Source organism: Rhinatrema bivittatum, chromosome 11 (genome assembly GCF_901001135.1).
Source record: "Rhinatrema bivittatum chromosome 11, aRhiBiv1.1, whole genome shotgun sequence".
In the NCBI taxonomy this organism is placed as follows: domain Eukaryota; kingdom Metazoa; phylum Chordata; class Amphibia; order Gymnophiona; family Rhinatrematidae; genus Rhinatrema; species Rhinatrema bivittatum.
In genome coordinates, this window is record NC_042625.1 from 22795268 (window position 1) to 22819762 (window position 24495).

Sequence of the window (24495 nt, forward strand, 5' to 3'; positions counted from 1 at the left end):
GGACAAATTGCCTTAGATGCAAGTTCTAATGTTAAGTTGCATAGGTTTTTTTGTTTTTTTTTTAAGGTTTGTTAAATAAAATCCTACCTTTTTGGGGCGATATGTTGTCTGCCTTGCAAAACTGTATAGGGGTTTCACTTCCTCAGAAGGATGTAGTAGTGCTGTTGGGAGGCCTATGTGAATTTATGCAATATTTGTGCACAGAAAATGGGCACTTGGGAAAACAGGTGCTTGACGCTAATGTGCGCCCAGCTACCTCTCCTAGGCACACAAGCCAATATCTAAACTAGGGGTCGTGCAAAAAAGAAGGAACTAGAGATCTTGTGCATCCCTAGTGCCTCCTTGGCATCAGGCACACAGAGGTGGCTTTCAAGTGGGTTGAGAAAATGGACGAGTAATCTGAGCATCCAGTTTTCTCCCGCTACCGGCATACATGACCTGCACCATGTATCTTATGTGCATTTTTATTGGGCATCCAGACTTTTTTTTTTTAATTAAATCTGCTTTGATTCCTCTTGCTTAGTACTGCTGTGATACTATTTGGAGGAATCAAAGAGCAGGATTTTTCTCTTTTCGATGCGCCCTTGAGCATGGCATATCTACAGCATCCCTGGGCTGCCGTAAAATTTGCCACATTTCAATGGGCGCATTGGCCACATGGGAAATGTTTTGCCTAGCGGAGATTAGCTAATATGGAATTTTATATGTAAGGAGCACTATTGGTGATTTGGATGTGCTAATCCCCATATTGCATCAGGGTTTATGGACACACATCCAATTGCATGTTAAACCGTGCGCTAGCCGCTGCGCATGGTATTGCATCGGCCTCAAGGTTTGCAGATGTTTCTTTATCTGGTTTTACAATCTGCTTGCAAATGCCTTTTGCTTAAGTGGGATGAGGAAGCACCTCTAACCTTGTTTGTGGCAGCTCAGAATAGCTGTGTTTGTGCAGTTGGAGAGGTTGGATGTGGAGGCATGGAAGTAATTTTTTAACCAACTGCCAATAGATCTAAGGCAAAGTGTCTCTGATTTGGGCTATTCTCCAGATTGGGACAGGATGAGTTGAAGTAACAATAGTAAGAGGGACATTTTGGGAGCATAGGTTTGTAATCTTAATCCCTTTCAGAGGATATCGCTCATTGGGTGTTGAATGTTTGTAAGGTCAGGCGGGTCTCGTACCTGCCTGGCCACAGTAATATGGTGCCAGGCTCCTCCCTGGCATGCCAGGGGTTAAGAGTTGGGGGGAGCTGCGGCAGCCCGTATCCGGGCTCGTGCTGCAAGATAAGGCAGGGGAGGGGGAGTTGGAAGTTTATTTTCGAACCTCTGGTTTCTGGGGATCCCACTGGTTCCCCTTCAGCAGGGGCAGCTGGGAAGGGGAGGGTCCTGGGGTCTGGGAGGCATTTGCTGGTTACCTTCTGTGGCGTCTGGTCGCTGATGCCACCCGTCCCTAAAAAATTTGGTTGTTACTGTTTGGGGGTTTGGCATTGTCGCAGCTGGGGTTGGGGGTGGGTAGCCTGAGCCGATTGGGGGTTATGCAGTGGTTTAAAGTGTGACTTGACAGGTGTCAGGTCAGTGGTTACGAACTGAAAAACTGGGTGCAGTTGTTGATGATGGTACGACTCCTTGCTTGAGCGGGGGTCGAAGGGGTCTGCCCCTTGCTGGGTGGTGGCGGGAGTCGTAGGATTGCCTGTCTTGCTGGCTCGTGGTGGGGGGGGAGGGGTAATTGGTTGTTACGGTGAACTGACTCGGGCACCTGGATATTAATAAAAGTTGCGGCCTGTTGATCCCAATCTGTGTTAAATGTATTTATTGGCTGTAAAGGGACAGGCGTGGGCAGAAACGTCAGTCCTGGCTACCCATATTAAGTGTGTGTGGTATGTGTTGGCTTGCTGGGAGTGTGTGCTGTGTTGGTGTAAAAGGCTAATGAAGAAAAACTGTGATGTTGCAAATTACCATTTTACTCTTACTATGAGCAAGATACTTACAATGCACTGTATCTTCATTTTGTTGGTGTTTAGCATTGTTTTGATACAAATTCATATTTAGTTATTATGACATGCATTATTGCATAATACAAAACACCTTTTTAATAACTTTAATCTGTTGTAATGAAACTTCTTCAAATGTGTAAACTCTTATTTGTGTTTTTCATCCCCAGGAAAGAAATGCTGAGAATGCTATTGAAGCTCTTAAGGAATATGAACCTGAAATGGGTAAAGTCTATCGACAGGATAGAAAGAGCGTACAGAGGATCAAAGCTAGAGACATTGTACCTGGTGATATTGTGGAGGTAGCAGGTATGAAAGATCATTTAAATAATATATAGTTGTATTTTGTGGGATTGTGTTGACGGGGGGGGGGGGGGGGGGGGGGGGGCTTTTTGGTTTTATCCAAAATTCTGAACTAAACGATTGCTCTTGTTCAGGGCTCCAAAAATAGTTAAAGCAAGTTTAGTTGCCACTGCTCCACCCTTTCACCCCCTCCTTGATCCTTAGTCCCTTAACCCCGGGTGCTGCCTCCTGTGTCTCCTTGGGCCAGGATGGGTGGCAGCGTTCTGATAGGGAAGATAGGCAGGCTTCTCTCTGCTTCGTGACATGGTGAGGAGGGAGTGGATTCCTGCCTTGACATCACCTGCAGGCTTTTGGTTGCCATTGGTGACTGCATTTTTAGAGCCCTGGTTTTGGTACCTGGGTAATGCATGCATGTGATGTTTGATCACAGAGTAGTGCTGATAAAAATGTGACTTAAGCAGCAAATTCTTTATTACTCATGTATTTTTTTTTTTCTCAAATTTTTAGTATTGTTGAATCCACTTATTCCAACTTAATCCGATGCATGCTATCAATGACACTGGCCTAATTTTATTGATATAACGTGTGGCTCTGAACAGAAACTTCATTTATGTACAGAATCTAAGATGATGCTCTAATAATAGACTCTGAGATAATGCATTTTGTTTTCCTAGGATGCATGTTCATTTGGGAGTATTGGGTTTCCCTAATTTTATCCCTGGACTTCCCTCTTTCTGGGAATTGTCCCTCTGGCAGTGCTTGTACTTGCACTGGAAACTTTGGCATGACATTACAAACTTAGTGCTTTAGTATGAATCAGTAACTTGGTGTGCCAGCTGGGATTTAGGATCCAATTTTTTTTTTCTTATGCAAGAGAGCAAGAATAATTTTAATACCTTGATTCCCAGTGCAGAATTCATTGCTAGCAGCAAATACCTTTTTCTGAGGACAAGTAGTGTACGTTAGTTCTTGCGCATGGGAGGGGGTCAGCCGCTGTCCACTTTAGAGCTCGATTTATGCTCTGTACTTTTAAAATTGCCTTATTGAGTGATGTGTGTGTGCTACATCAGTGGTGAGCATTCGGGGATCTCCTTGCCTTATTGAGTGATGTATGTGTGCTACATCAGTGGTGAGCATTCGGGGATCTCCTTGCCTTATTGAGTGATGTGTGTGTGCTACATCAGTGGTGAGCATTCGGGGATCTCCTTGCCTTATTGAGTGATGTGTGTGTGCTACATCAGTGGTGAGCATTCGGGGATCTCTGTTCTATTTTTCCTACAGAGCCAAGGCCGTTTTTCTCTCTCAGCTACATGGAGGGAAACAATTTATATTTTTTCCATATTTTTTTCCAACATAAAATCGCCTTTTCCAGTTATGGGTACCTCTTTCAGCCTCTTCTTTTAGTGTCTAGTTAATTGCCTTTTTTTTAAATGTATATTTTTGTCATCTAGTCACTGCAAAATGGCATATCGGAGCAGAAAAGTATTCTGCGTCTTTACACCTCTCTCAGAAAAGAATGTGGAACAAATGTGCATATTTGGAGGAAATGTGGAACCCCAAAATACCTACCTGTATGTGAAAGAACAGAGAACAAGAAGTGTGACACTTTAAAGTCCAGGTTCCACTTCCAGATTCACAAAGCACTTTGCAGATTAAAACAAATTTAGCTTAATTTTTGAATACTATGCCTACGTCTGAAGCATAGTGTGAATAATAAAATAAGATGATGCAAAACTGCTTGGTAGTTCACTAGAAAGTAAGTACTATGACCATTTAAACCAGAAAATGTTGAGGCAGGCTAGAGAGAAATCAAACTTGTAAAGAGTGTGCTTTTTCTGCATTAGATATGAAAAAATATTGGAAAGCAAGAATGTACACATTTGAATTGCTTGTTTCTCCCTATTGATACAGCACAGTGTTCAGAAGTAGAAACTCAAGTCTGTACATAGCATGGAAGGATATGTCACTTTAGTGCTCTCAGACCTGACATGTTTTCATGGTACCCAAAATGATCCTAAGTAGAGATGTGAATCTGTTCGGATTCCGGTTCCGATTCACATGTGGGGGTTTTTTCCATCTGGCCCGATCGCGGTTTTGTTTATCAGCTGCGCCTGAGCCGATAAACAAAAAACCCACCCTGAGCCTTTAAAACGAATCCCTTTGCCTCCCCCACCCTCCCATCCCCCCCCAAAAACATTTTACAGGTACCTGGTGGTCCAGTGGGGGTCCTGGGAGCAATCTCCCGCTCTCGGGCCGCCGGCTGCCACTAATAAAAATGGCGCCGATGGCCCTTTGCCCTTACCATGTGACAGGGGCCGGCCAATGGCACGGATACCCTATCACATGTAGGGAGCACTGGATGGCCGGCGCCATCTTTAAAAATGGCGTGGGCCATCCAGTGCTCCTACCATGTGACAGGGGCTGGCCAATGGCACGGATACCCTGTCACATGGTAAGGGCAAAGGGCCATTGGCACCATTTTGATTAGTGGCAGCCAACGGCCCAGGAGCGGGAAATCGCTCCCGGGACCCCCACTGGACCACCAGGTACCTGTAAAATGTTTTTGGGGGGGTCGGGAGGGTAGGGGAAGCAAAGGGATTCGTTTTAAAGGGTCTGGGTGGGTTTAGGGGTTATTTTTGTGTGCCGTTTTTCCCGCCCTCCCCCAAAACGATAAGAGAACCCCCCACAATCAATATCGTGTTTTCCTATCGTTTCGGGGGAGCCCCCAATTTCTGACTATTTTGAAAATATCGATATTTTCAATTGTCCGAAGCCCGATTCACATCCCTAATCCTAAGTATTACATTTTGCATAAGAGTGGAGGTAATTTTACATATGCTATGCTGCATATATCTAGTAAATCTATAGACATGATTAATAGTAGGCCAGTGTCTGGTGTTCAGATACTGGAATTCCCCTCGCCAACTTAGCTATGGTAATTTTGTGTGGCTAAGTTGGAGACCTGGATATTGTTGAATTCATGTTTCTGCTGCTCTGACTTTTGGCAGAGTAAGGGAAGGCTGGCCAAGCCAACATGTGCTCTGCTGGCTGGTTGACTTAACCTCAAGAGTAGTTCTAGAGCTGCATTCTGTGCTTGAGCCCAAATAGTTACAGCCAGACTTGGCTGAAAGGGACAATATGTGTGCGTTCTTTTTATATATTAAATATATATATGTGTGGTTTTAAACAGGAGGTTTAATCCCTGTGCCTTGGCCATGGTTGTAATGTGTTATCCCCAGTGAAGTCAGGTGGCAGAATGTTGACATACCATGTTGTAGAAATTTCTTAATATTGGCCAAAAAGTCAATAAGGGATGGTTCCCTGCTCACCGCTGAGACTTTGAGTTTGATGTTAGCCAAAGACAATCACAGAAGGATATTGTAGCACTGATAAAATGGGCAAGAGAAGTTTTTGAAGACAAGGGTCATGGTATCTAATTGGAACTTATTTATATCGTTTTGGGATGTTTTTTATTTGGCCTTTGGCTTTATTTCCTATTTTGGTAATTATTTGAAGTGGCAAACATTTTGTTTTAAATTTTAAAAGTAGGGGTAGACAACTGATCCTTGAGGATCACAAACCAGTCCTGGTTTTGAGGATATCCACAATGAAGTTTTTTGAAATATTTGATATAAAGTCTGAATTAATTTGTCTTAGGTACCTTTAACAAGCATTTGTTTTTCATCTTGAAGGGCTGAGATGCCTTCCCCCATGAATTCCCAGTCCGGTTTTAATTTACATATGATTGTTGCTGCACTACAGATACAAATATTCACACGAGATGCAATAGTTTTGAATGCTATATTTAAATTTATGTGCATGTTATATTACAAAACACTCTCTTCATCAGTTCCTTTTGGCTGTATATTTAAAGGTCTGCTCAATTTTCTTTCATTCTTACATGTAAGTTGGAAGACATTTCTTGGATATGGCAAAGTTTATTTAAATTAAATTGACCAGAATTTGCCAAAATAATTGTAATCTGTTGCATTGCTTTCCATTGCAAATGTATATTAAACTCTTTGAATGCTGGTTTGTGAAGCTAATCTATAAAGTGCATGGTTGTCTACTAGAAAATAGGTGTTAAACTGTTAAACTTTGCATCTGAGTATTATAGGTACAGTGTTTAAAATTATATATTTGGCAAAATATGGTTCAAATAGTTCTAAAAACAAGTTCCTTGCTGCCTCCTTTCAGGGTACATCATGTATATCTGTCTATCTTACTCTGTGTCAAGGCTTAGAGGTGTGAAATAGACTATAAGCATGCCTTTGTCTCAAGTTTTGAGGCTGGGGATGGTCTTTAACATGTCATCTGTAGAGAGATGACCATTTAGGGAAATGGCAGAGCACCTCACAGGAATACATATCTAAGCATGAGATTCTAGGCAACGTGCCAATGACATTTGTATGTCCAGGCAAGTGTCTGTCACCAGTGAGGATGGTGCAAATAACCAGGTGGTAGGTTTCCCCCACTTGTCAGACAAAGCTCTTTCTAAATTTGTGATTATCTATAGACAAGCCTGCTTAATCAAATTGACTTGGAGGTAACACATGGTCATCAAACTACAGATTAAATAGCTTTAATTTTCCAAATACACTTTCGTCTTAACTATCACAGCTCTAATGCAACTTTTTCCTTGCTATTCTAACCACTTAATGACAGTTGGAAAAGAAGCAGGGGAGGAGAGAGAATTTTTTAAACTGGTAATGCTAAAAGCTTAAAAGCATTGCTAACTTTCATGGCTAGCAGCTATTAGTATGGACTCAAGCTAGGAAGCAGATACTGAGTGTATTTTTAATTAATATATGTAGATCACAGGTGAAAACTAGGTTGACAGCATTGAGTAGAATGTAAGAGGCATGTTCTCTTACATGGGGTGAAGATAATGGACTATACATAAAAATCCTCTTTGCTTCCTGAGGGAAAACATTTGTCCTGACCAAAATAGTTTCGCCTATATCTTCTCTTAACAGGGCTTCAGATGGAGCTGAATTATCAATCTTCAGTGTTGATTCGGTAGTGTTCTTATACTAGGGGTTTTCCCTGACCATTTTGGGGGGGGGGGGAGAGAAAAAACTTGCTGTTAGACTTCTTCAGCTACAATTTTTGTACTTCTCATATTTGGAGCAGCAGTTGCAACCCTATAGGGGAGACAGTGGGATTGGGGTTTGGATTCCGTGTGATGACTTGATTTACTTTGACTAAATATGCATAAAATATCAGCCGGGCAGAATAGATTAAACTAGATTAAAAATATAAAGCATTGCAATACTATAGTGAAGTTTCATGTTAGAACTGGAAAAACTTGGGGAAAGAAACAAATGTGCTTAAGAAAACGTCCAGAAAACATAACTGATCCAGAATAGAGGGCAAGGAAAACAGATTATTCAGGTCCAAAGGAAGGAGCCGGTAACCTAAATGTTGGAATCCTCTGCAACCTTAAACTTTGTTTTTCAAAGCAAAAAGCATTTTGGAAACATTTTTCTAGATGTAGATAAGCTAAATCAATAAAAACAGGATGCACAGCTTGGAAAGGGGGAAATGTAGGATAATTTTATCCATAACTGTAGTACTTCTGAAACTTTAACATTGGATAATTCTTTTCAAAACTACAAATTTTGTGTGGCCTACAACTTGTGGGTTATTCTTTGACCCTCTCACACATTTGAGATTTGCCCCTTTATTAACCTGCCAAAACTCTAAATGTATATTTTATACTGTGGTGGTATTAATCTTAAATATAGTTTGCTACATCTTGCCCCAGACTGTGTCAGATAGGCAGTATGAGACCGCAAAGGTCTAGAGCAGTAAAAGGTTATACTGTAAGAATGGTCTACATTTGTCTTAAGCCAGAAGGAGCATGCTAAGTGATAAATTCAGCACATATTCCATCAGGCATTTAAACTGGAAGGGAGGGTATGGCAAGAGCTAGTCAACGAAATTGTCTTGTCACACCCAAGCAATGAAGGAATTGGAGAACAACAAAATCTGCTCAAAATAGCAGAAAAGATGACTAAAGAGCAGCAATCCTAGGGAGAAAACCTGGAAAACTATTACCGCAGCAAAGAGTTAAGATGGCACCAAGGCAGACCGCCGATGTTTAGTTTCTAGTCCTTTACCTTTTTGCTATGCCTGTGAAAAGGAAGGCTAAGAATTGTCCTGTTTTTTTCCTCTACTGGTTAGGAGGCCAATTGTTTGATTCCTCTGCCTGGACTGGCGCTCTGCATCAGTGGATGAAGCTGCATGTTCTGTGGGAACTGCCCTCCCCCACCTCCAAGTGCCTTCGGCTATTCCTCTTTCCAAAGCAGCCTGACATGTCTGAGACTGCCTGAAAATGGAAGTGGGGAGAGCATATGGGTGCGGAGTCCCCTGTTTAGCGTCTGTGCTGCAGGGGATCAGTTTTCCAGTGCCAGGGGCAAGCGTCTCTCTTCAGGCCTGTAAGCAGGTAGAAGAAAATGCCCAGAGCAAGTAGAGGTGTTGATATCTCTACCCCAGAGAGGAAGATCATATTGGAGGACATCTGCATCGTTATCAGAATGGAAAGTACTTTATTTCCTGTTGTGACTAATCCTATATAATTTTTACTGCTGAAGTAACAGCAAGGTTTGTGACCCAGCTTGGGAAGGTTTCCCACTATTGCAGGCCAAATAACTGCTCTACAGACATACTATGACTATTTTGTCAAAGATAGTTTGGCCTTAAACTGGGAGTCTTAGAAAATTATCTCAGAGGAAGTTGCAAATTTTAAACTTTCCTTAGGAGTTATTTAAGAAGTATATGAAGGAGATTAAGGTGGTAGAGGAAAGCCACCTAGAATCAGAAATACGTACTATCTACCAAAGGGGAAGGAGGCTTTCATACCATCTTTTCTCCAGTTAGATCCAGACTTTCTGCTTTTTTAGAAAGTTCATTGGAAGCCAGGCTATAAGTGACTTTTGCGTCAGAGTAGAATGGTTTTCAAGTGTACGAATGTTTTTATGTGGGTGGCCTATAAGGATGTTTTCTGATCTGTCTAGGTCTATTCAGCTTTGTAGGAAGGCTTTTTTTTTTTTTTTCTCAGCAGCTTGTGGTAAGGCTGGAGGTTTCTCTTTTCAAATCTTCCTTGTAAATGTTATCTAACTATAAAGGGAGTAAGTTTGTGTTTTTATGACTATCTCATTTTGAAAGTTTCCTTCAGGATAAATAACCTTCAAACTGATTTTTCTTCCCATCCCTTAAATGGTGCAGTGGGGACACAAGACGTAACCAGATTTAATAGTTTATTTTCTTATCTTTTCTTCCCCCCCCCCCCCCCCCCCAAATCCTTATGGGCTTGGCTTTTGCTATATAGTATCTTTTTTTTTTTTTACTTAAGATGCTATAACAGTGTAATGTTTTTCTTGACTTGCACATTGTGTGAATTATTAAAATGAAAAAAAAATATAAAATGAATATAGAGTGGTCACTGACTACATGGCTGCAGCTTCTCATTTTGGATGTTTCCTGTAATGTGAATTCAATCCCTAGCTTTTGGAGTATGTTGCCTGGATCATTGTGGTTACAGTTTGGTCTCTTTCTGTGCTGCAAATCCTTGTCTCCAAAAGCCTGGGGGGGATTTCAGACCAGGTCTAACAGTATTAGAAAGACCACAATTGCAATCTTCTCACTGGGCGAGCAGACTCGTTAACTAGTGCAGAGTCCCCCATATTGGTGGCTAGGACTTTACGAGCTGCTAGGAGTCGGGGAACATCTTGGGAGCTCCAGACATGAATTCTACCAGTCTGACCCTGAGAGAGGGGATTATGTGACAGGCTTCCTCTCAGGAAGAGGGTGCAACCTTAGAACTCCCCCTATCCTTTGTACTTTGCACAACTTGTGCTTAAAAACAGATTTGGATTTAAGAGTTCTGTTCTCTCTAGAAGCTTCATGAGGTCCAAAGAGCAGTTGAAAAGAAACTGTTCAGTACAAGAACTTTGCAGCCTTGGTGTCCTTCATGATCCTCCAGAGATTTTGCTCTGTGAATATAAAAAGGGGGAAGAAAGTTCCAAAAGACTTGGCTTTTCAATGACACATGAGCATGCTAACCAGATAAGTGACTCTAATGCTCAAGTCATAAACTAAAGAGCCACAAAAGCAGAGGTGAAAAAAATCACAGGTGCCTGGTCATCTGGGGAACTAGAATTTGTCTCTTGGTGCCTGCCTTTGAGATGGCCTTACAGCTGTAGGTAAATGAGCAGATTTGTTAAAACCTCAATGGGTTTTTGGGGAGAAATATTTCAAGATGGAATATGTATCTCTTATGTAAAGTATCGGGCCAGACGTTCTGTGCTCTCTGGAGGTACAGGTATTCCTGGGCTGAGGTAACATGCACTCATGCTGATGGAACTCTGCTTTTGCTGTATGCAGATCCAGCAGTATCCACGTTTCATATCCTCCTGTCTCCAGCCTGACGCAGAAGACACTGGTTTTCAGAACTGAAAGAATAATCCGTATCCAACTCACTAGAGCTCCCAATGGAAAAAGACATCCAGTCAGGATGTGGTATTCCATCTAGACACAGAATCTTGTGACTGATGGCCTGGAGCAAAGGGTTGCTTGGAGAAAGCACTCTGACTACCTGGGTTCAAGTAGTCTTAGTAACATATTTGGAAAGATCTTTGCTGTGTAATTTGTCAACCACAGCATTTAATTATGGTGTGTGTGTTGTTTTTTTAATGGACTTAAAGTGAGCTTACTCAGTCAGTGGTGACAATTGTTTTGCTTACAGGAGAGGATCCTGTTATGAGAGGGGATCCTTATGCTCACCAGGATGATATTCAGTTTTTCAGTGCAGCTAAACTGACTGGACCAGAGGCATTGAAGCTCCTAGAACTGGTCTTGCTTTAAAGGTGCTTATGTTTCCTTTTGAAATGCTTGACTTTCCCTTTATTTCTTCGTGGTAGATGACTTCTTGTTGGCCATTTGTTTGTCCAGAAGAATCGGAGAGCTACAGGCTTTGTTCAGGCTCTCCTTTCCTTCAGTTTTTTTCTGATGAGGTGGTCCTCCAGAACAGTACCTAATATTATGCCAAAAGTAAACTTGGCTTTTTATTTCAGTCAAATGTTCCTGACAGTGTCTGTAGCCTAATTTTAGAATTGGAGAGGGATAAGAACATAAGGTTTGCCATACTGGGTCAGACCAAGAGTCCTTAAGTCAGTATCCTGTTTCCAACAATGGCCAATCCAAGTCACAAGTTCTGGCTAATACCCAAACATTAAATAGATCCCTGGCTACTAATGCTGGTAACATGCAATGGCTATTCCTTATTGCAGTGTTTCCCAACCAATGTGCCTTCAGACCTGATCAGGTGTGCCATGGAAAAGTCACCACTGCCTGGTTCTCAGATCCAGACCAGCACCTGGGCTCTGCTTCTTAAACATGTAGAAGCTCCTTTCTTAGAACATGTGTAGACACACGTGCCTCCCCCCCTAGCTACAGCATGAGCCCTGGAGTATGGAGGTTAATAAGCACCATGCAGAGTATGGATAGCAGAGCTCCACTTTGTTCGGCACACATCTTCCACTGTCTGTCTTTCAGTCCTTCCAGCCTCTGTCTTACTCCTAGACTGAGACAGGCAGAACATGCGCTGAGCACCAGATATGACTGATAAAGGATTCATATGACCAGAAGAAAAGCACTGAAAGACCTGAAAGTCTCTCTGGAATTTTAACATAACTGGGGGGGGGGGGGGTTATTTAAGAGAACCTTTCCAGACCCCACCTGAACCTTAACTCATTAACGGACTCTCAGACTTTACCTTAACATGGTAAACAATATCATTGCGAAATTCCATAACTTAGTAAATACCATAAACTTGTAAATTTGTTCTTTCTGTTAAATTCCTATCGACTTTTCACTGCTCCCCAGTTGTGTATTTCCCTGTTTTATTGTAACTGCAACGTTTTCATTCCCCACCTGTTAATGTTCTTTTTGTATCTTCTTTTTACACCCCTTTGTTAATTGTAAACCAGCATGATGTGATACCTATCGAGAATGCCGGTATAGAAAAAACACTAAATAAGACATGATCCCCATCACCAAGGACCAGTTCTCTATATATAAGTGCATGAGTAAGTGCTGCTGCTCCAACACTCAGAATGTGGAGGAGTTCTGGCAGCCACATGTGGCAACCAAGGTAACTGAGCTGGCTGCCTATGCCACACTGACGTTTCCTCTCTCATGCACATATATGTAGAGAGAACTGGTCCTTGGTGATGGGGATCATGTCTTGGCCCCCCCTGTTATGTTAAAATTCCAGAGAGACTTTCAGTGCTTTTCTTCTGGTCATATGAATCCTCTCTAGGTCTGCATTGCCTGCTCCATGGAGGTTGGTGTGATACACAATTTTTGTTAATATAGGTGTGCCTTGGGCTTGAAAAGGTTGAGAAACTTTCTTATTGATTAATAGCTGTACAAGAACTTCTCCTCCATGAACTTATCTTTTGAAGCCCCAGTGGGGGGCGGTAAAAATCTCTCAATTTTTTAGAAACATCTGAATGAATATCCCAGTTGAAAATCTGTGTATCGGCATCATTTGAGAAGTGTTCGGGACTATTTGAAAAATAGAAGATTGAGAATAAACCCATTTGTGGGGTCTTAAAAAAATTTTTTGAAGATTTGTTTTTCACTAAAATTCATCACAGAAAAAGAAAAGAAAAAAATATTCACGGGTCGGAGGAGGTTGGTTTATGATTAAAAATGCTATACATTGCTGGATGCAATGATATAAGATTGGTATGAAACCTTCCTCTTCCCAAAAATTTTTCTTTTTTTGATTTTAACATTTTTAAAGTTTGAGAGGAATTTTTTCTCCTATTGTAAAATGTTATAAAAAGAAATTATAGGGTGATTCTGAGGTGATATCTGGTTTGGTGCTATTATAAACAATTATATCCCTCGGTAAAAATTTTGTGCATAGTTTTTTGAAGTTCTTGTAGAACACTTTCCTGTTTCAAAGGCTGGTACTCTATAGGTTAAATAAGACAATCTTTCTATTGCCAGGTAGATTGAAAATAAATTGCATCTTTGAGATGTAAAAGGTAGGTAATTATTATGCCAGAGTGGTAGTTTCCCTTGAGCAGAGGCACCTCTGGCAGATGTGTACAAAGCATGTTACTACCCTGTTAACCGTTGTGATGTAACCACAAATGACGGTATACAAAATCTTTTAAATAAATAAATAAAATAAGTATCTGGAATTAGATTGCATCTCATCACTAAACATCCAATTGACAAATAGGGTATCAGAAGATGTGGCTTTTGGATGTAGCAATTGCCAGACTACAGTCATTTGTTTCGAGAGGGGGACTGCTGTGGCAGGTCTTACCTAGTATAGACTGGGAAATGATTTCATGTAAAATATTAACCTGGTGCTTGTATCCTAGATAGTGGAGTTTTTGTATAATTTCTTAGTATTTGACAACAGGACATTGTGTTTAGTTTTAGAGATCCCAAATTCTAGCAACTATGAAATTTCCTTTCTAAACAGCAGCAAAGCTATAGGAAACTGTGAACATAAGAAATTGCCATGCTGGGTCAGACCAAGGGTCCATCAAGCCCAACATCCTGTTTCCAAAGAGGGCCAAACCAGGTCACAAAAGCCTGGCAAGTACCCAAACACCAAGAAGATCCCATGCTACTGATGCCAGTAATAGCAGAGGCCATTCCCTAAGTCAACTTGATTAATAGCAGTTAATGGACTTCTCCTCCAAAAACGTATCCAAACCTTTTATAAACCCAGCTGCACTAACCACATCCTCTGGCAACAAATTCCAGAACTTAATTGTGCATTTCCTAGCGTGTAGCAGATGGACTCAGGACCAATGGGTATAGTGTACTCCTAGCAGTTGGAGACGGATCAGATTTCAATCTGACATCAGCCCCTAATACATATACCCCTGCAGGAAGTGCAGCTCTTCAGTATTTTCAGTCTCCATAGCAGTTAGGGACTATCTGCATGCTCTCACAGCGTTAGAACCAAATTCCAAGAAGAAAACCAAATTTTAAAGAAGAAACCTACCTGAAGACGAGCCCCGTTCTCCTGCGGTGATACCCTCTGGTACCTCCCCCAGTTGAGATTCCCGAGGTGAATTCCGTGGTCCCTCAGAGGTAAACTTCAGTCCGGCCGAATCGTGGCGAGGACCTAGCCCCCGATCCTCGGGCGCGGCTGAGAGGCAGCGGGTGCACCCTCGAGCGTGGCGGTGAAGGTATTTGCCCTCTCCCCCGCAGCTGGAGACTGCCTGGGATGAAACCGGGAAGCGCCGAAGACAAGGTAAGGTAGAAATCTTCTGCTTGAATCCAGTCTCCGAGGATCGAGGAAGAGCACAGGTCACCGGCTGGAACCAGTGCCACCGGGTTGATCCGCCCTAGCAGGGCCAGGCCCCGGCTATTTCCAAGGGTCTACCCACGTGGAGACCCTCCGAGGGGGTCGCCATATTGCCCACGTGCTTGCCGTCCCCATCTTGGCCCTATTCGCCGTTCGGCCCGAGCGCACAAAACAGAGATATGCGCACAAAGCACTTGTGCACGCATAGACTTACAGGCACATAAAACCTTGTGCGCATAAGTTGCACACACAGAGCTGGGTGCATATCTACGGCTGGACGCACAGCTGCACGCACAACTCACGCTCATCTTAAGCTCACCGGAGCGCATAAGAGTTTACGCGCCGACAGCCATGGCACCACCAGAAACACGGATAAAGGCTCAAGGCCTCTGCCCAGCATGCCACATCAGAGCCGCACAAAGTGAGGAGGCCGCCCTGTGCATGCAGTGTGAGGAGGCCCTGGGAGATCCAGTTCAGGGCCAGTCCCACCCAGGGCAGAGTACTAGCTCCTCAGGGAGTACCCCGGACCTAGCAGATCCCAGTGGGACCTCCCCACCCCCGGGGACCCCTAGGGAACCAGTGCCCCTTAGCTTGGATCCAGCGTTGATCTCATGGGTGGAGTTCTTCAAGGGGATTTATGCCTTTGTTCAAATGCAAACTGAACCTCCAGCTGGTCAGCCACATGCTCCGCCGGAGGACCCTCAGGCCCCAGGCCCTTCAAGGCCCAGGCACAGGCTTCCACTACCCAGAAGGCCCACCTATGGGGACACGGACATCTCTGAAGAGGAAGCTGAGCCCCTAGAAGAGGGGGAGCTCCCCCCCGGGGACAGAGCCTCACCGAACCATGAGACGCTTCTTCACAAAGGACGAGCTCCCGGATCTGGTCACCCAATGTCTGATAGAGCTCGCTATCCCGGGCCCAGGTACTTCGGGGGAACCTAAACCGAACCCCCTGCTAGAGTCTCCGTCAGACCTCTCGCCATTTCCCTCTGTTACAAGCGGCACAACAGCTGATTGACCTGGAATGGAATGCCCCGGAGTCCACAGTCAAAGGGGGACGAGCTTTGGCAGCCATGTACCCCATGGACCCGGCGACCAAAGATCTTCTTGTATGCCCAAGAGTTGATGCCATGGTCTGCGCGGTCTCTAAACGCACCACTATCCCAGTAGAGGGAGGAGCAGCGCTCAAGGATGCACATGATGGGAGTCTGGAATCCATCCTCAGTCATTTGACGTAGCCGCTATGTCTCTACAAATTGCGGCCTGCTGCACAGTGGTGACACATGCCTGCTTATCCCAAACCAGGAACAGCCCGGGAGAAGACATGGAACCAGCAGTATCATTCCTCGCGGACGCTGCCTCTGACCTTGTGCGTATAGCAGCCAGAGGAGTGTCATCTGCGGTGGTGGCCAGAAGGCAACTCTGGCTCCGAAGCTGGTCGGCCGACGCATCTTCCAAAACACGCCTCATGAGGATGCCCTTCAAAGGATCCCTCCTGTTTGGCAGCGAACTAGAGAAATTAGCCAACAAATGGGGCAAGTCCCCAGTGCCACGCCTGCCAGAGGATAAAACAAAGAGAAACCAGAGACTCTTCCCCAGGTCCTCCAGGGGCAGAAGTTCACAGCGCTTCAATCCTTACAGGAGCAACTATCAAGCGCCCCGCCCTACAAGCAGGAACCAGTCCTGTCTGAACAAGCACAACAAGAGGGTACAGCTTGGGTACAGGCCCCAGCCACACCCCACAATGAGATTGTCGAGCTGTTCAAGGGAAGAAGCCATAGGGGGCAGACTAGACCTATTCTACTGCAGATGGGTCGAGAACTTCGGACAAGTGGGTCCTAGCCATCATTCGGGAGGGGTACTACTTGGATTTTCTACGTACCCCTCCGGACAAGTTCGTGGAGTCCCCCTGCCACGACCTCTTCAAGAGGGCAGCAGTGGAAGCTACAATGTCCAGACTACTGGCCCTCAAGGCCATAACCCCAGTGCCTCCACAAGAAATAAATACTGGACATTATTCCATCTATTTTATAGTCCCCAAACCGATATCTCCTTTAAAAAAGAGAGAGCAGCTTTTAAACTAGAACAAAGGGGAAAGCAGACAGTCGCTCAGCAGCGCATGGTTCAGAGAGAGGTATCTTCAAAGGATACTAATGATGCATTAGAATTAGGGCATCCCGACAGTGAGGTTCCAATAATAAGAAAAGTAGTGGTTCCTGTAACTAAAAACTCACCTGAGCTAAAAACGTGTAACTTATCCCTAACAATTAAAAAGCAGAATGAAAATACAAACAAAAAACAAACTTTGAAATGTTTGTATGCTAATGCCAGAAGTCTAAGAAGTAAGATGGGAGAATTAGAATGTATAGCAGCGAATGACGACAGACTTAATTGGCATCTCAGAGACATGGTGGAAAGAGGATAACTAATGGGACAGTGCTATACCGGGGTACAAATTATATCGCAATGACAGAGGAGCACCCGGGAGGAGGTGTGGCGCTTTGTCCGGGATGGCATAAGAGTCCAACAGGATAAACATCCTGCATGAGACTAAATACAAAATTGAATCTTTATGGGTAGAAATCCCTTGTATGTCGGGGAAGACTATAGTGATAGGAATATACTACTGTCCACCTGGTCAAGATGGTGAGACGGACCGTGAAATGCTAAGAGAAATTAGGGAAGCTAACCAAATTGGTAGTGCGGTAATAAAGGGAGACTTCAATTACCCCAATATGACTGGGTAAATGTATCATCAGGACACACTAGAGAGTTAAAGTTCCTGAATGGAATAAATGATAGCTTTATGGAGCAATTGGTTCAGGAACAGACGAGAGAGGGAGCAATTTTAGATATATTTCTCAGTGGAGCACAGGACTTGGTGAGAGAGGTAACTGTGGTGGGGCCACTTGGCAATAATGATCATAATATGATCACATTTGATTTAATGACTGGAAGAGGAACAGTGTGAAAATCCACGGCTTTCGTGCTAAACTTTCAAAAGTGAAACTTCGATAAAATGAGAAAAATTGTTAGAAAAAAACTGAAAGGAGCAGCTACAAAAGTAAAAAATGTCCAAGAGGCGTTGTCATTGTTAAAAAAAAAAACAAAACAAACAAAACAAAAAAAAACCATTCTAGAAGCACAGTCCAGATGTATTCCACACATTAAGAAAGGTGGAAAGAAGGCAAAACGATTACCGGCATGGTTAAAAGGGGAGGTGAAAAGCTATTTTAGTCAAAAGATCTTCATTCAAAATTGGAAGAAGGATCCAACAGAAGAAAATAGGATAATGCATAAACGTTGGCAAGTTAATTGTAAGACATTGATAAGACAGGCTGAGAGAATTTGAAAAGAAGTTGGCCGTAGAGGCAAAAACTCACAGTAAAAACTTTTTAAAATATATCCGAAGCAGAAAGCCTGTGAGGGAGTCAGTTGGACCATTAGAAGATCGAGGGGTTAAAGGGGCACTTAGAGAAGATAAGGCCATCGTGGAAAGATTAAATGATTTCTTTGCTTCGGTGTTTACTGAAGAGGATGTTGGGGAGGTACCTGTAATGGAGAAGGTTTTCATGGGTAATGATTCAGATGGACTGAATCAAATCAAAAACCTAGAAGATGTGGTAGACCTAATTGACAAATCACCTGGACCGGATGGTATGCACCCCAGAGTTCTGAAGGAACTAAAAAATGAAATTTCAGACCTATTAGTACAAATTCGTAACCTATCATTAAAATCATCCATTGTACCTGAAGACTGGAGGATAGCTAATGTAACCCCAATATTTAAAAAGGGCTCCAGGGGCGATCCGGGAAACTACAGACCAGTTAGCCTGACTTCAGTGCCAGGAAAAATAGTGGAAAGTGTTCTAAACATCAAAATCACAGAACATATAGAAAGACATAGTTTAATGGAACAAAGTCAGCATGGCTTTACCCAAGACAAGTCTTGCCTCACAAATCTGCTTCACTTTTTGAAGGAATTAATAAACATGTGGATAAAGGTGAACCAGTAGATGTAGTATACTTGGATTTTCAGAAGGCGTTTGACAAAGTTCCTCATGAGAGGCTTCTAGGAAAAGTAAAAAGTCATGGGATAGGTAGAGATGTCTTTTCGTGGATTGCAAACTGGCTAAAAGACAGGAAACAGAGTAGGATTAAATAGACAATTTTCTCAGTGGAAGGGAGTGGGCAGTGGAGTGCCTCAGGGATCTGTATTGGGACCCTTACTTTTCAATGTATTTATAAATGATCTGGAAAGAAATACGATGAATGAGATAATCAAATTTGCAGATACAAAATTGTTCAGAGTAGTTAAATCACAAGCAGATTATGATAAATTGCAGGAAGACCTTGTGAGACTGGAAAATTGGGCATCCAAATGGCAGATGAAATTTAATGTGGATAAGTGCAAGGTGATGCATATAGGGAAAATAACCCATGCTATAATTACACAATATTGGGTTCCATATTAGGTGCTACCACCCAAGAAAGAGATCTAGGCGTCATAGTGGGTAACACGTTGAAATCGTCGGTTCAGTGTGCTGCGGCAGTCAAAAAAACAAACAATGTTGGGAATTATTAGAAAGGGAATGGTGAATAAAACGGAAAATATCATAATGCCTCTGTATTGTTCCATGGTGAGACCGCACCTTGAATACTGTGTACAATTGTGGTTGCCACATCTCAAAAAATATAATTGCAATGGAGAAGGTACAGAGAAGGGCTACCAAAATAAGGGGAATGGAACAGCTCCCCTATGAGGAAAGACTAAAGAGGTTAGGACTTTTCAGCTTGGAGAAGAGACGGCTGAGGGGGGGATATGATAGAGGTGTTTAAAATCATGAGAGGTCTAGAACAGGTAGATGTGAATCGGTTATTTACTCTTTTGGATAGTAGAAAGACTAGGGGGCACTCCATGAAGTTAGCATGGGGCACATTTAAAACTAATTGGATAAAGTTCTTTTTTACTCAACGCTCAATTAAACTCTGGAATTTGTTGCCAGAGGATGTGGTTAGTGCAGTTAGAATAGCTGTGTTTAACAGTGGAGACACCGGCTGGTGGGACGCTATGCTTACTTTCCCCTCACTCCCTTATTCCACAATACTGACTTCCCGGCTGGTCTCCCCAACAGAGCATATGATCTTTGGAAGGCTGGAGGTGTCTCGTGTCTTTCTCAAGTCATGCATCAGGACCGACCCTTGCCCTTCACCACTCTCTGTACTCAATATCACTTACCGGCCACGGAATTTCTGTCCTACATGCAACTCCGTCACTTTTTACTATCTGTTCACTCCCGGGGACTTATGGCTCCTTCACGCTCCTTATTTGAGGGATATTGTGTCTCGTCTAAGGCCACTGGAGGCCTTATCTCCAAACTTTATAAGCAACTATTGCACCGTCCGTTTAGCAAACATGCCCACATGAAGGCTTGGGAAGCTGATCTTCACACATCCCTTTCGGAAGAGGACTGGATTTCCATATTTTCTAAACTATCTCGTGGGAATGTGTCCACCCGAATTATAGAAGCCAATTACAAGGTCATCTACCGGTGGCATTTAACCCCGTCTCGGCTCCATCGCTACTACCCGCACGTGGATCGTCAATGCTGGCGGAATTGTCATCAGGACGGGACTTTTCTCCATATGTGGTGGAACTGCGTTTTTATTAGTCCCCTGTGGTCGTATGTTTCACGGCTGCTCACTGACCTGCTTCACACTCCCTGCTTGCTTACTCTGGAACAGGCATTATTATTTTTTCCCTGTGATTCTCTACCTCTATATGCTCAAATCCTAGTGCAACAAGTGTGCACGGCGACTAAAATGGAGATCGCCTATCGTTGGAAGCGTCCACACCCACCTACTTCTGAGGAGCTGTTGAAACGTCTGGATGGTGTCTGCCTTCTTTATCGACTCACGGCGCTGAAATATCAACGACTTACCAAATTCAACCGGATCTGGGAACCTTATATTACATGGAGACCCTTAACTTTCAAGCTTTTTTGAGCAACCACCTGACTTATTTTTCTTTATTTTCTATACCTACCACTTAATCATTCTATGCTTTGACTTCGAGATGTTGTAGTCTGGAGTAATACATTTTTGTTCACGACTAATTGGACTCTCAATGGCATGTTGGGGGGGCGGGGGGTAGGGGATCATTATCGAAATTTTGCTGTTACTGTATAAGGCTGTTTTTGTGTTTTGACATCTGCTTTCGATGATGGTTGTGTTATACCAGCTGCTGTACTTGTTTGTTGTGTATCACAGCAATAAAAAATTTCCAATTAAAAAAAAAAAAAAAAAAAAAAAAAAAAAAGAATAGCTGTGTTTAAAAAAGGATTGGATAAGTTCTTGGAGGAAAAGTCCGTTACCTGCTATTAATTTCACTTAGAGAATAACCACTGCCATTAGCAACGGTAACATGGAATAGACTTAGTTTTTGGGTACTTGCCAGGTTCTTATGGCCTGGATTTGCCACTGTTGGAAACAGGATGCTGGGCTTGATGGACCCTTGGTCTGACCCAGTATGGCATGTTATGTTCTTAGGGAACATTCAGGCCCTTCCTGGACCTCAAGTCTGTCAACCGCCACCCGAGTATTCTCCGCTTCCGCATGGAAACGTTGCGATCCCTAATAAGAGCGATTACAACCGGGAGAGTTTCTCACATCCCCATTCAAAGGCCTACCTACACATCCCAATTCATCAGGAACACCAGCGCTACCTACGTTTCAAAGTCCTGAACCGTAACTACCAGTTCCGGGCACTACCTTTCGAGTTAGCCACAGCACCCTGGACATTCACCAAGGTAATAGTAGTGGTGGCGGCAACACTGAGGAAGGAAGGAATCCTCGTCCACCCTTACCTAGACTGGCTGATCAGGGCAAAGTCACCGGAGGAAAGCTACCAAGCAACCAGCAGAGTCATAACTCTACTAGAGAGCCTAGGATGGGTGGTCAATACAAACAAGTTTCCTACAACCCTCGGTCGCTGGAATACCTAGGAGTCCAATTCAACACCAAAGAAGACAAGGTCAGCCTGACCCCCACAAGGAGATTAAAACTGTGGAACCGGCTACATACCTTGCTGAATGATCCTCGTCCCACAGTATGGGATTACCTGCAAGTCCTCGGGCTGATGGCATCCACACTGGAAGTTGTGCCATGTGTGCGAGCCCACATGAGGCCCCTACAGTGCTCACTTCTATCACGGTGGAGCCCACGGTCCCAGAACTACACCGTACGTCTATCACTCCCGGGCAGAGTCCAGAACCAGCTACGGTGGTGGCTGCAGGCCAACCACATGATCCGAGGATCAAGACTATCCTCCCCAACCTGGACCCTACTCACTACAGATGCCAGTCTACGAGGATGGGGAGCACACTGCGAGGAGTTAACCGCCCAAGGGCAGTGAAACACAGAGGCGGGATGGAACATCAATCGCCTAGAAGTGTGGGCAGTCAGACTAGCCTGTCTGCAGTTCGCTCACAGACTTCGAGACAAAGCGGTCAGAATAATGTCAGACAACACCACAACAGTGGCCTACGTCAAACGACAGTGGGGAACCAGAAGCCAACAAGTGTCCTTAGAAATAGACCCCTGATGGCGTGGGCAGAAGCAAATCTCCAGGAAATCTCCGCTGTCCACATCGCCGGGAAAGACATCATGGCGGATTTCCTCAGCAGGGAAAGTCTAGACCCAGGAAAATGGAGGCTGTCGTTCACAGCCTTCCAAATGATAGTGAATCGGTGGGGGACTCCGGACATGGACCTTCTGGCAAACAGATCCAACGCCCAAGTGTCCAGATACTTCAGCCACAGGCGGGAACCGCAGTCCCAAGGGATCAATGCCCTGGTACAGACCTGGCCACCGGGGATCCTGCTATATGCCTTCTCGCCGTGGCCCCTATTGGGCACAATCATTCACAAGATACAACTACACAGGGGGCTAGTTCTTCTGGTGGCTCCAGATTGGCCAAGAAGACCCTGGTACGCAGACATGAGAAGGCTGCTGGCAGGGAACCCCCTACCCCTGCCTCCACACAGGGACCTGCTACACCAAGGTCCGATCCTCCACGAGGACCCAGCTCAATTCTCTCTTACGGTCTGGCCATTGAGAGGGCTCACCTGAGAGAGAGCGGATACTCGGGGGCTGTAATAGACACCCTCCTCCAAGCACGCAAGTTCTCCACATCGTTAACGTACATAAGGATTTGGAGAGTATTTGAAGCCTGGTGCGAAGACCACAACATCAAGCCACGCTCATTTAAAGTTCCCGTGATCCTGGAATTCTTACAGAAGGGACTGTCCCTCAACTCCAAGGTACAGGTGGCCGCATTGTCATGCTACGGCTCCAAGAGCGAGGGCGACAACATAGCCTCTCACCCGGACGTGTCATGCTTCCTAAAAGGAGTCATACACATTCGTCCACCACTAAAATGGCCGGTACCTCTGTGGAATCTCAATCTCGTTTTGGATTTCCTAGCGGGAACTGCTTTCGGACCCCTCCGAGGACTGTCCCTCCGCCTGTTAACCTTAAAGACTGTCTTCTTTCTGGCAGTTTGTTCAGCCCGCCGCATCTCTTAACTACAAGCACTGTCCTGCCGTAGGCCATTTCTCAGGTTCACCCCGGGAGCCATCCAACTACGTACGGTTCCCTCCTTCCTCCCCAAAGTGGTCTCACACTTCCACCTTAACCAGACCATCTCGCTACCAACGACGGATGGCTTGAAGAATTCGGAAGAAGCCCGTAGTCCACGCCACCTCAATATCGGCAGACTCCTATCCAGATACCTGGAAATGTCGGAACCCGTACGAAAAACAGACCACCTTTTCGTTCTTCACAGCGGAAAGAGACAAGGGGAAGCGGCCTCGTGGGCAACCACTGCCCGCTGGATCAAGGAAGTCATCAAGGCGACCTACGTAGAAGCTGGCAAGCCACCACCTCTACAGGTCAAGGCCCATTCTACCAGAGCCCAGGCAGTATTCTGGCCAAAACTAGAATGCTGTCGTCTGCCGAGGTCTGCAGGGCGGCGACATGGTCCTCCATCCATACCTTCTCCAGATTCTACCGTCTGGATGTTCAGGCTCGGGAGGACACGGCATTTGCAAGAACAATTCTAAGTGGGTCACGGGCAGCCTCTCACCCGGTTCGGGAGTAGCTTTTATACATCCCATTGGTCCTGAGTCCATCTGCTACATGCTAGGAAATGGAGAAATTACTTACCTGATAACTTCGTTTTCCTTAGTGTAGACAGATGGACTCAGCATCCCACCCTTGGCTGCCGTTACGCATGGTCTTTCAAATGATTCAAGGGTAAGCCACGTTTTCATTTACCTAGGGCATCCACCCTGCCAGGTGTCTACGCTTTTCCGGTTGAGGACACTGGCGGTCTCCTGCTATAGTCAATCAACCAGTTCAAGTTAATCAAGTTTTAACGTTTAACTTGAATAACTTCATAACTTAGTTAATCAAATTATTAAAGTAATCAGTCGGTCACGCATATATCCACAATGCTTTTCGAGGAGAATACTGAAGAGCTGTACTTCCTGCAGGGGTATATGTACTAGGGGCTGACGTCAGATTGAAATCTGATCCGTCTCCAACTGCTAGCAGGAGTACACTATACCCATTGGTCCTGAGTCCATCTGTCTACACTAAGGAAAACAAAATTATCAGGTAAGTAATTTCTCCATTGAGTGAAAAATAATTTTCTCTGATTAGTCTTAAATGTGCTACTTGCTAACGTCATGGAATGCCCCCTAGTCCTTCTATCATTCGAAAGTGTAAATAACAGATTCACATCTACTCATTCAAGACCTCTCATGATCTTAGACCTCTATCATATCCCCCCTCAGC

At 44.2% G+C, this 24495-nt stretch overlaps 1 protein-coding gene across 2 annotated transcripts in view; it reads left to right on the forward strand.

Annotated features, from left to right (window-relative positions):
- The window catches only part of ATP2A2 (ATPase sarcoplasmic/endoplasmic reticulum Ca2+ transporting 2), a 165630-nt gene that overhangs the window by 42880 nt on the left and 98255 nt on the right, over positions 1-24495 (forward strand). For both annotated transcript variants that reach the window (XM_029571797.1, XM_029571796.1), the window contains exon 5: positions 2159-2297. In XM_029571797.1, coding sequence (XP_029427657.1) covers positions 2159-2297 — 139 coding nt within the window. The remainder of the gene's footprint in view (positions 1-2158; positions 2298-24495) is intronic.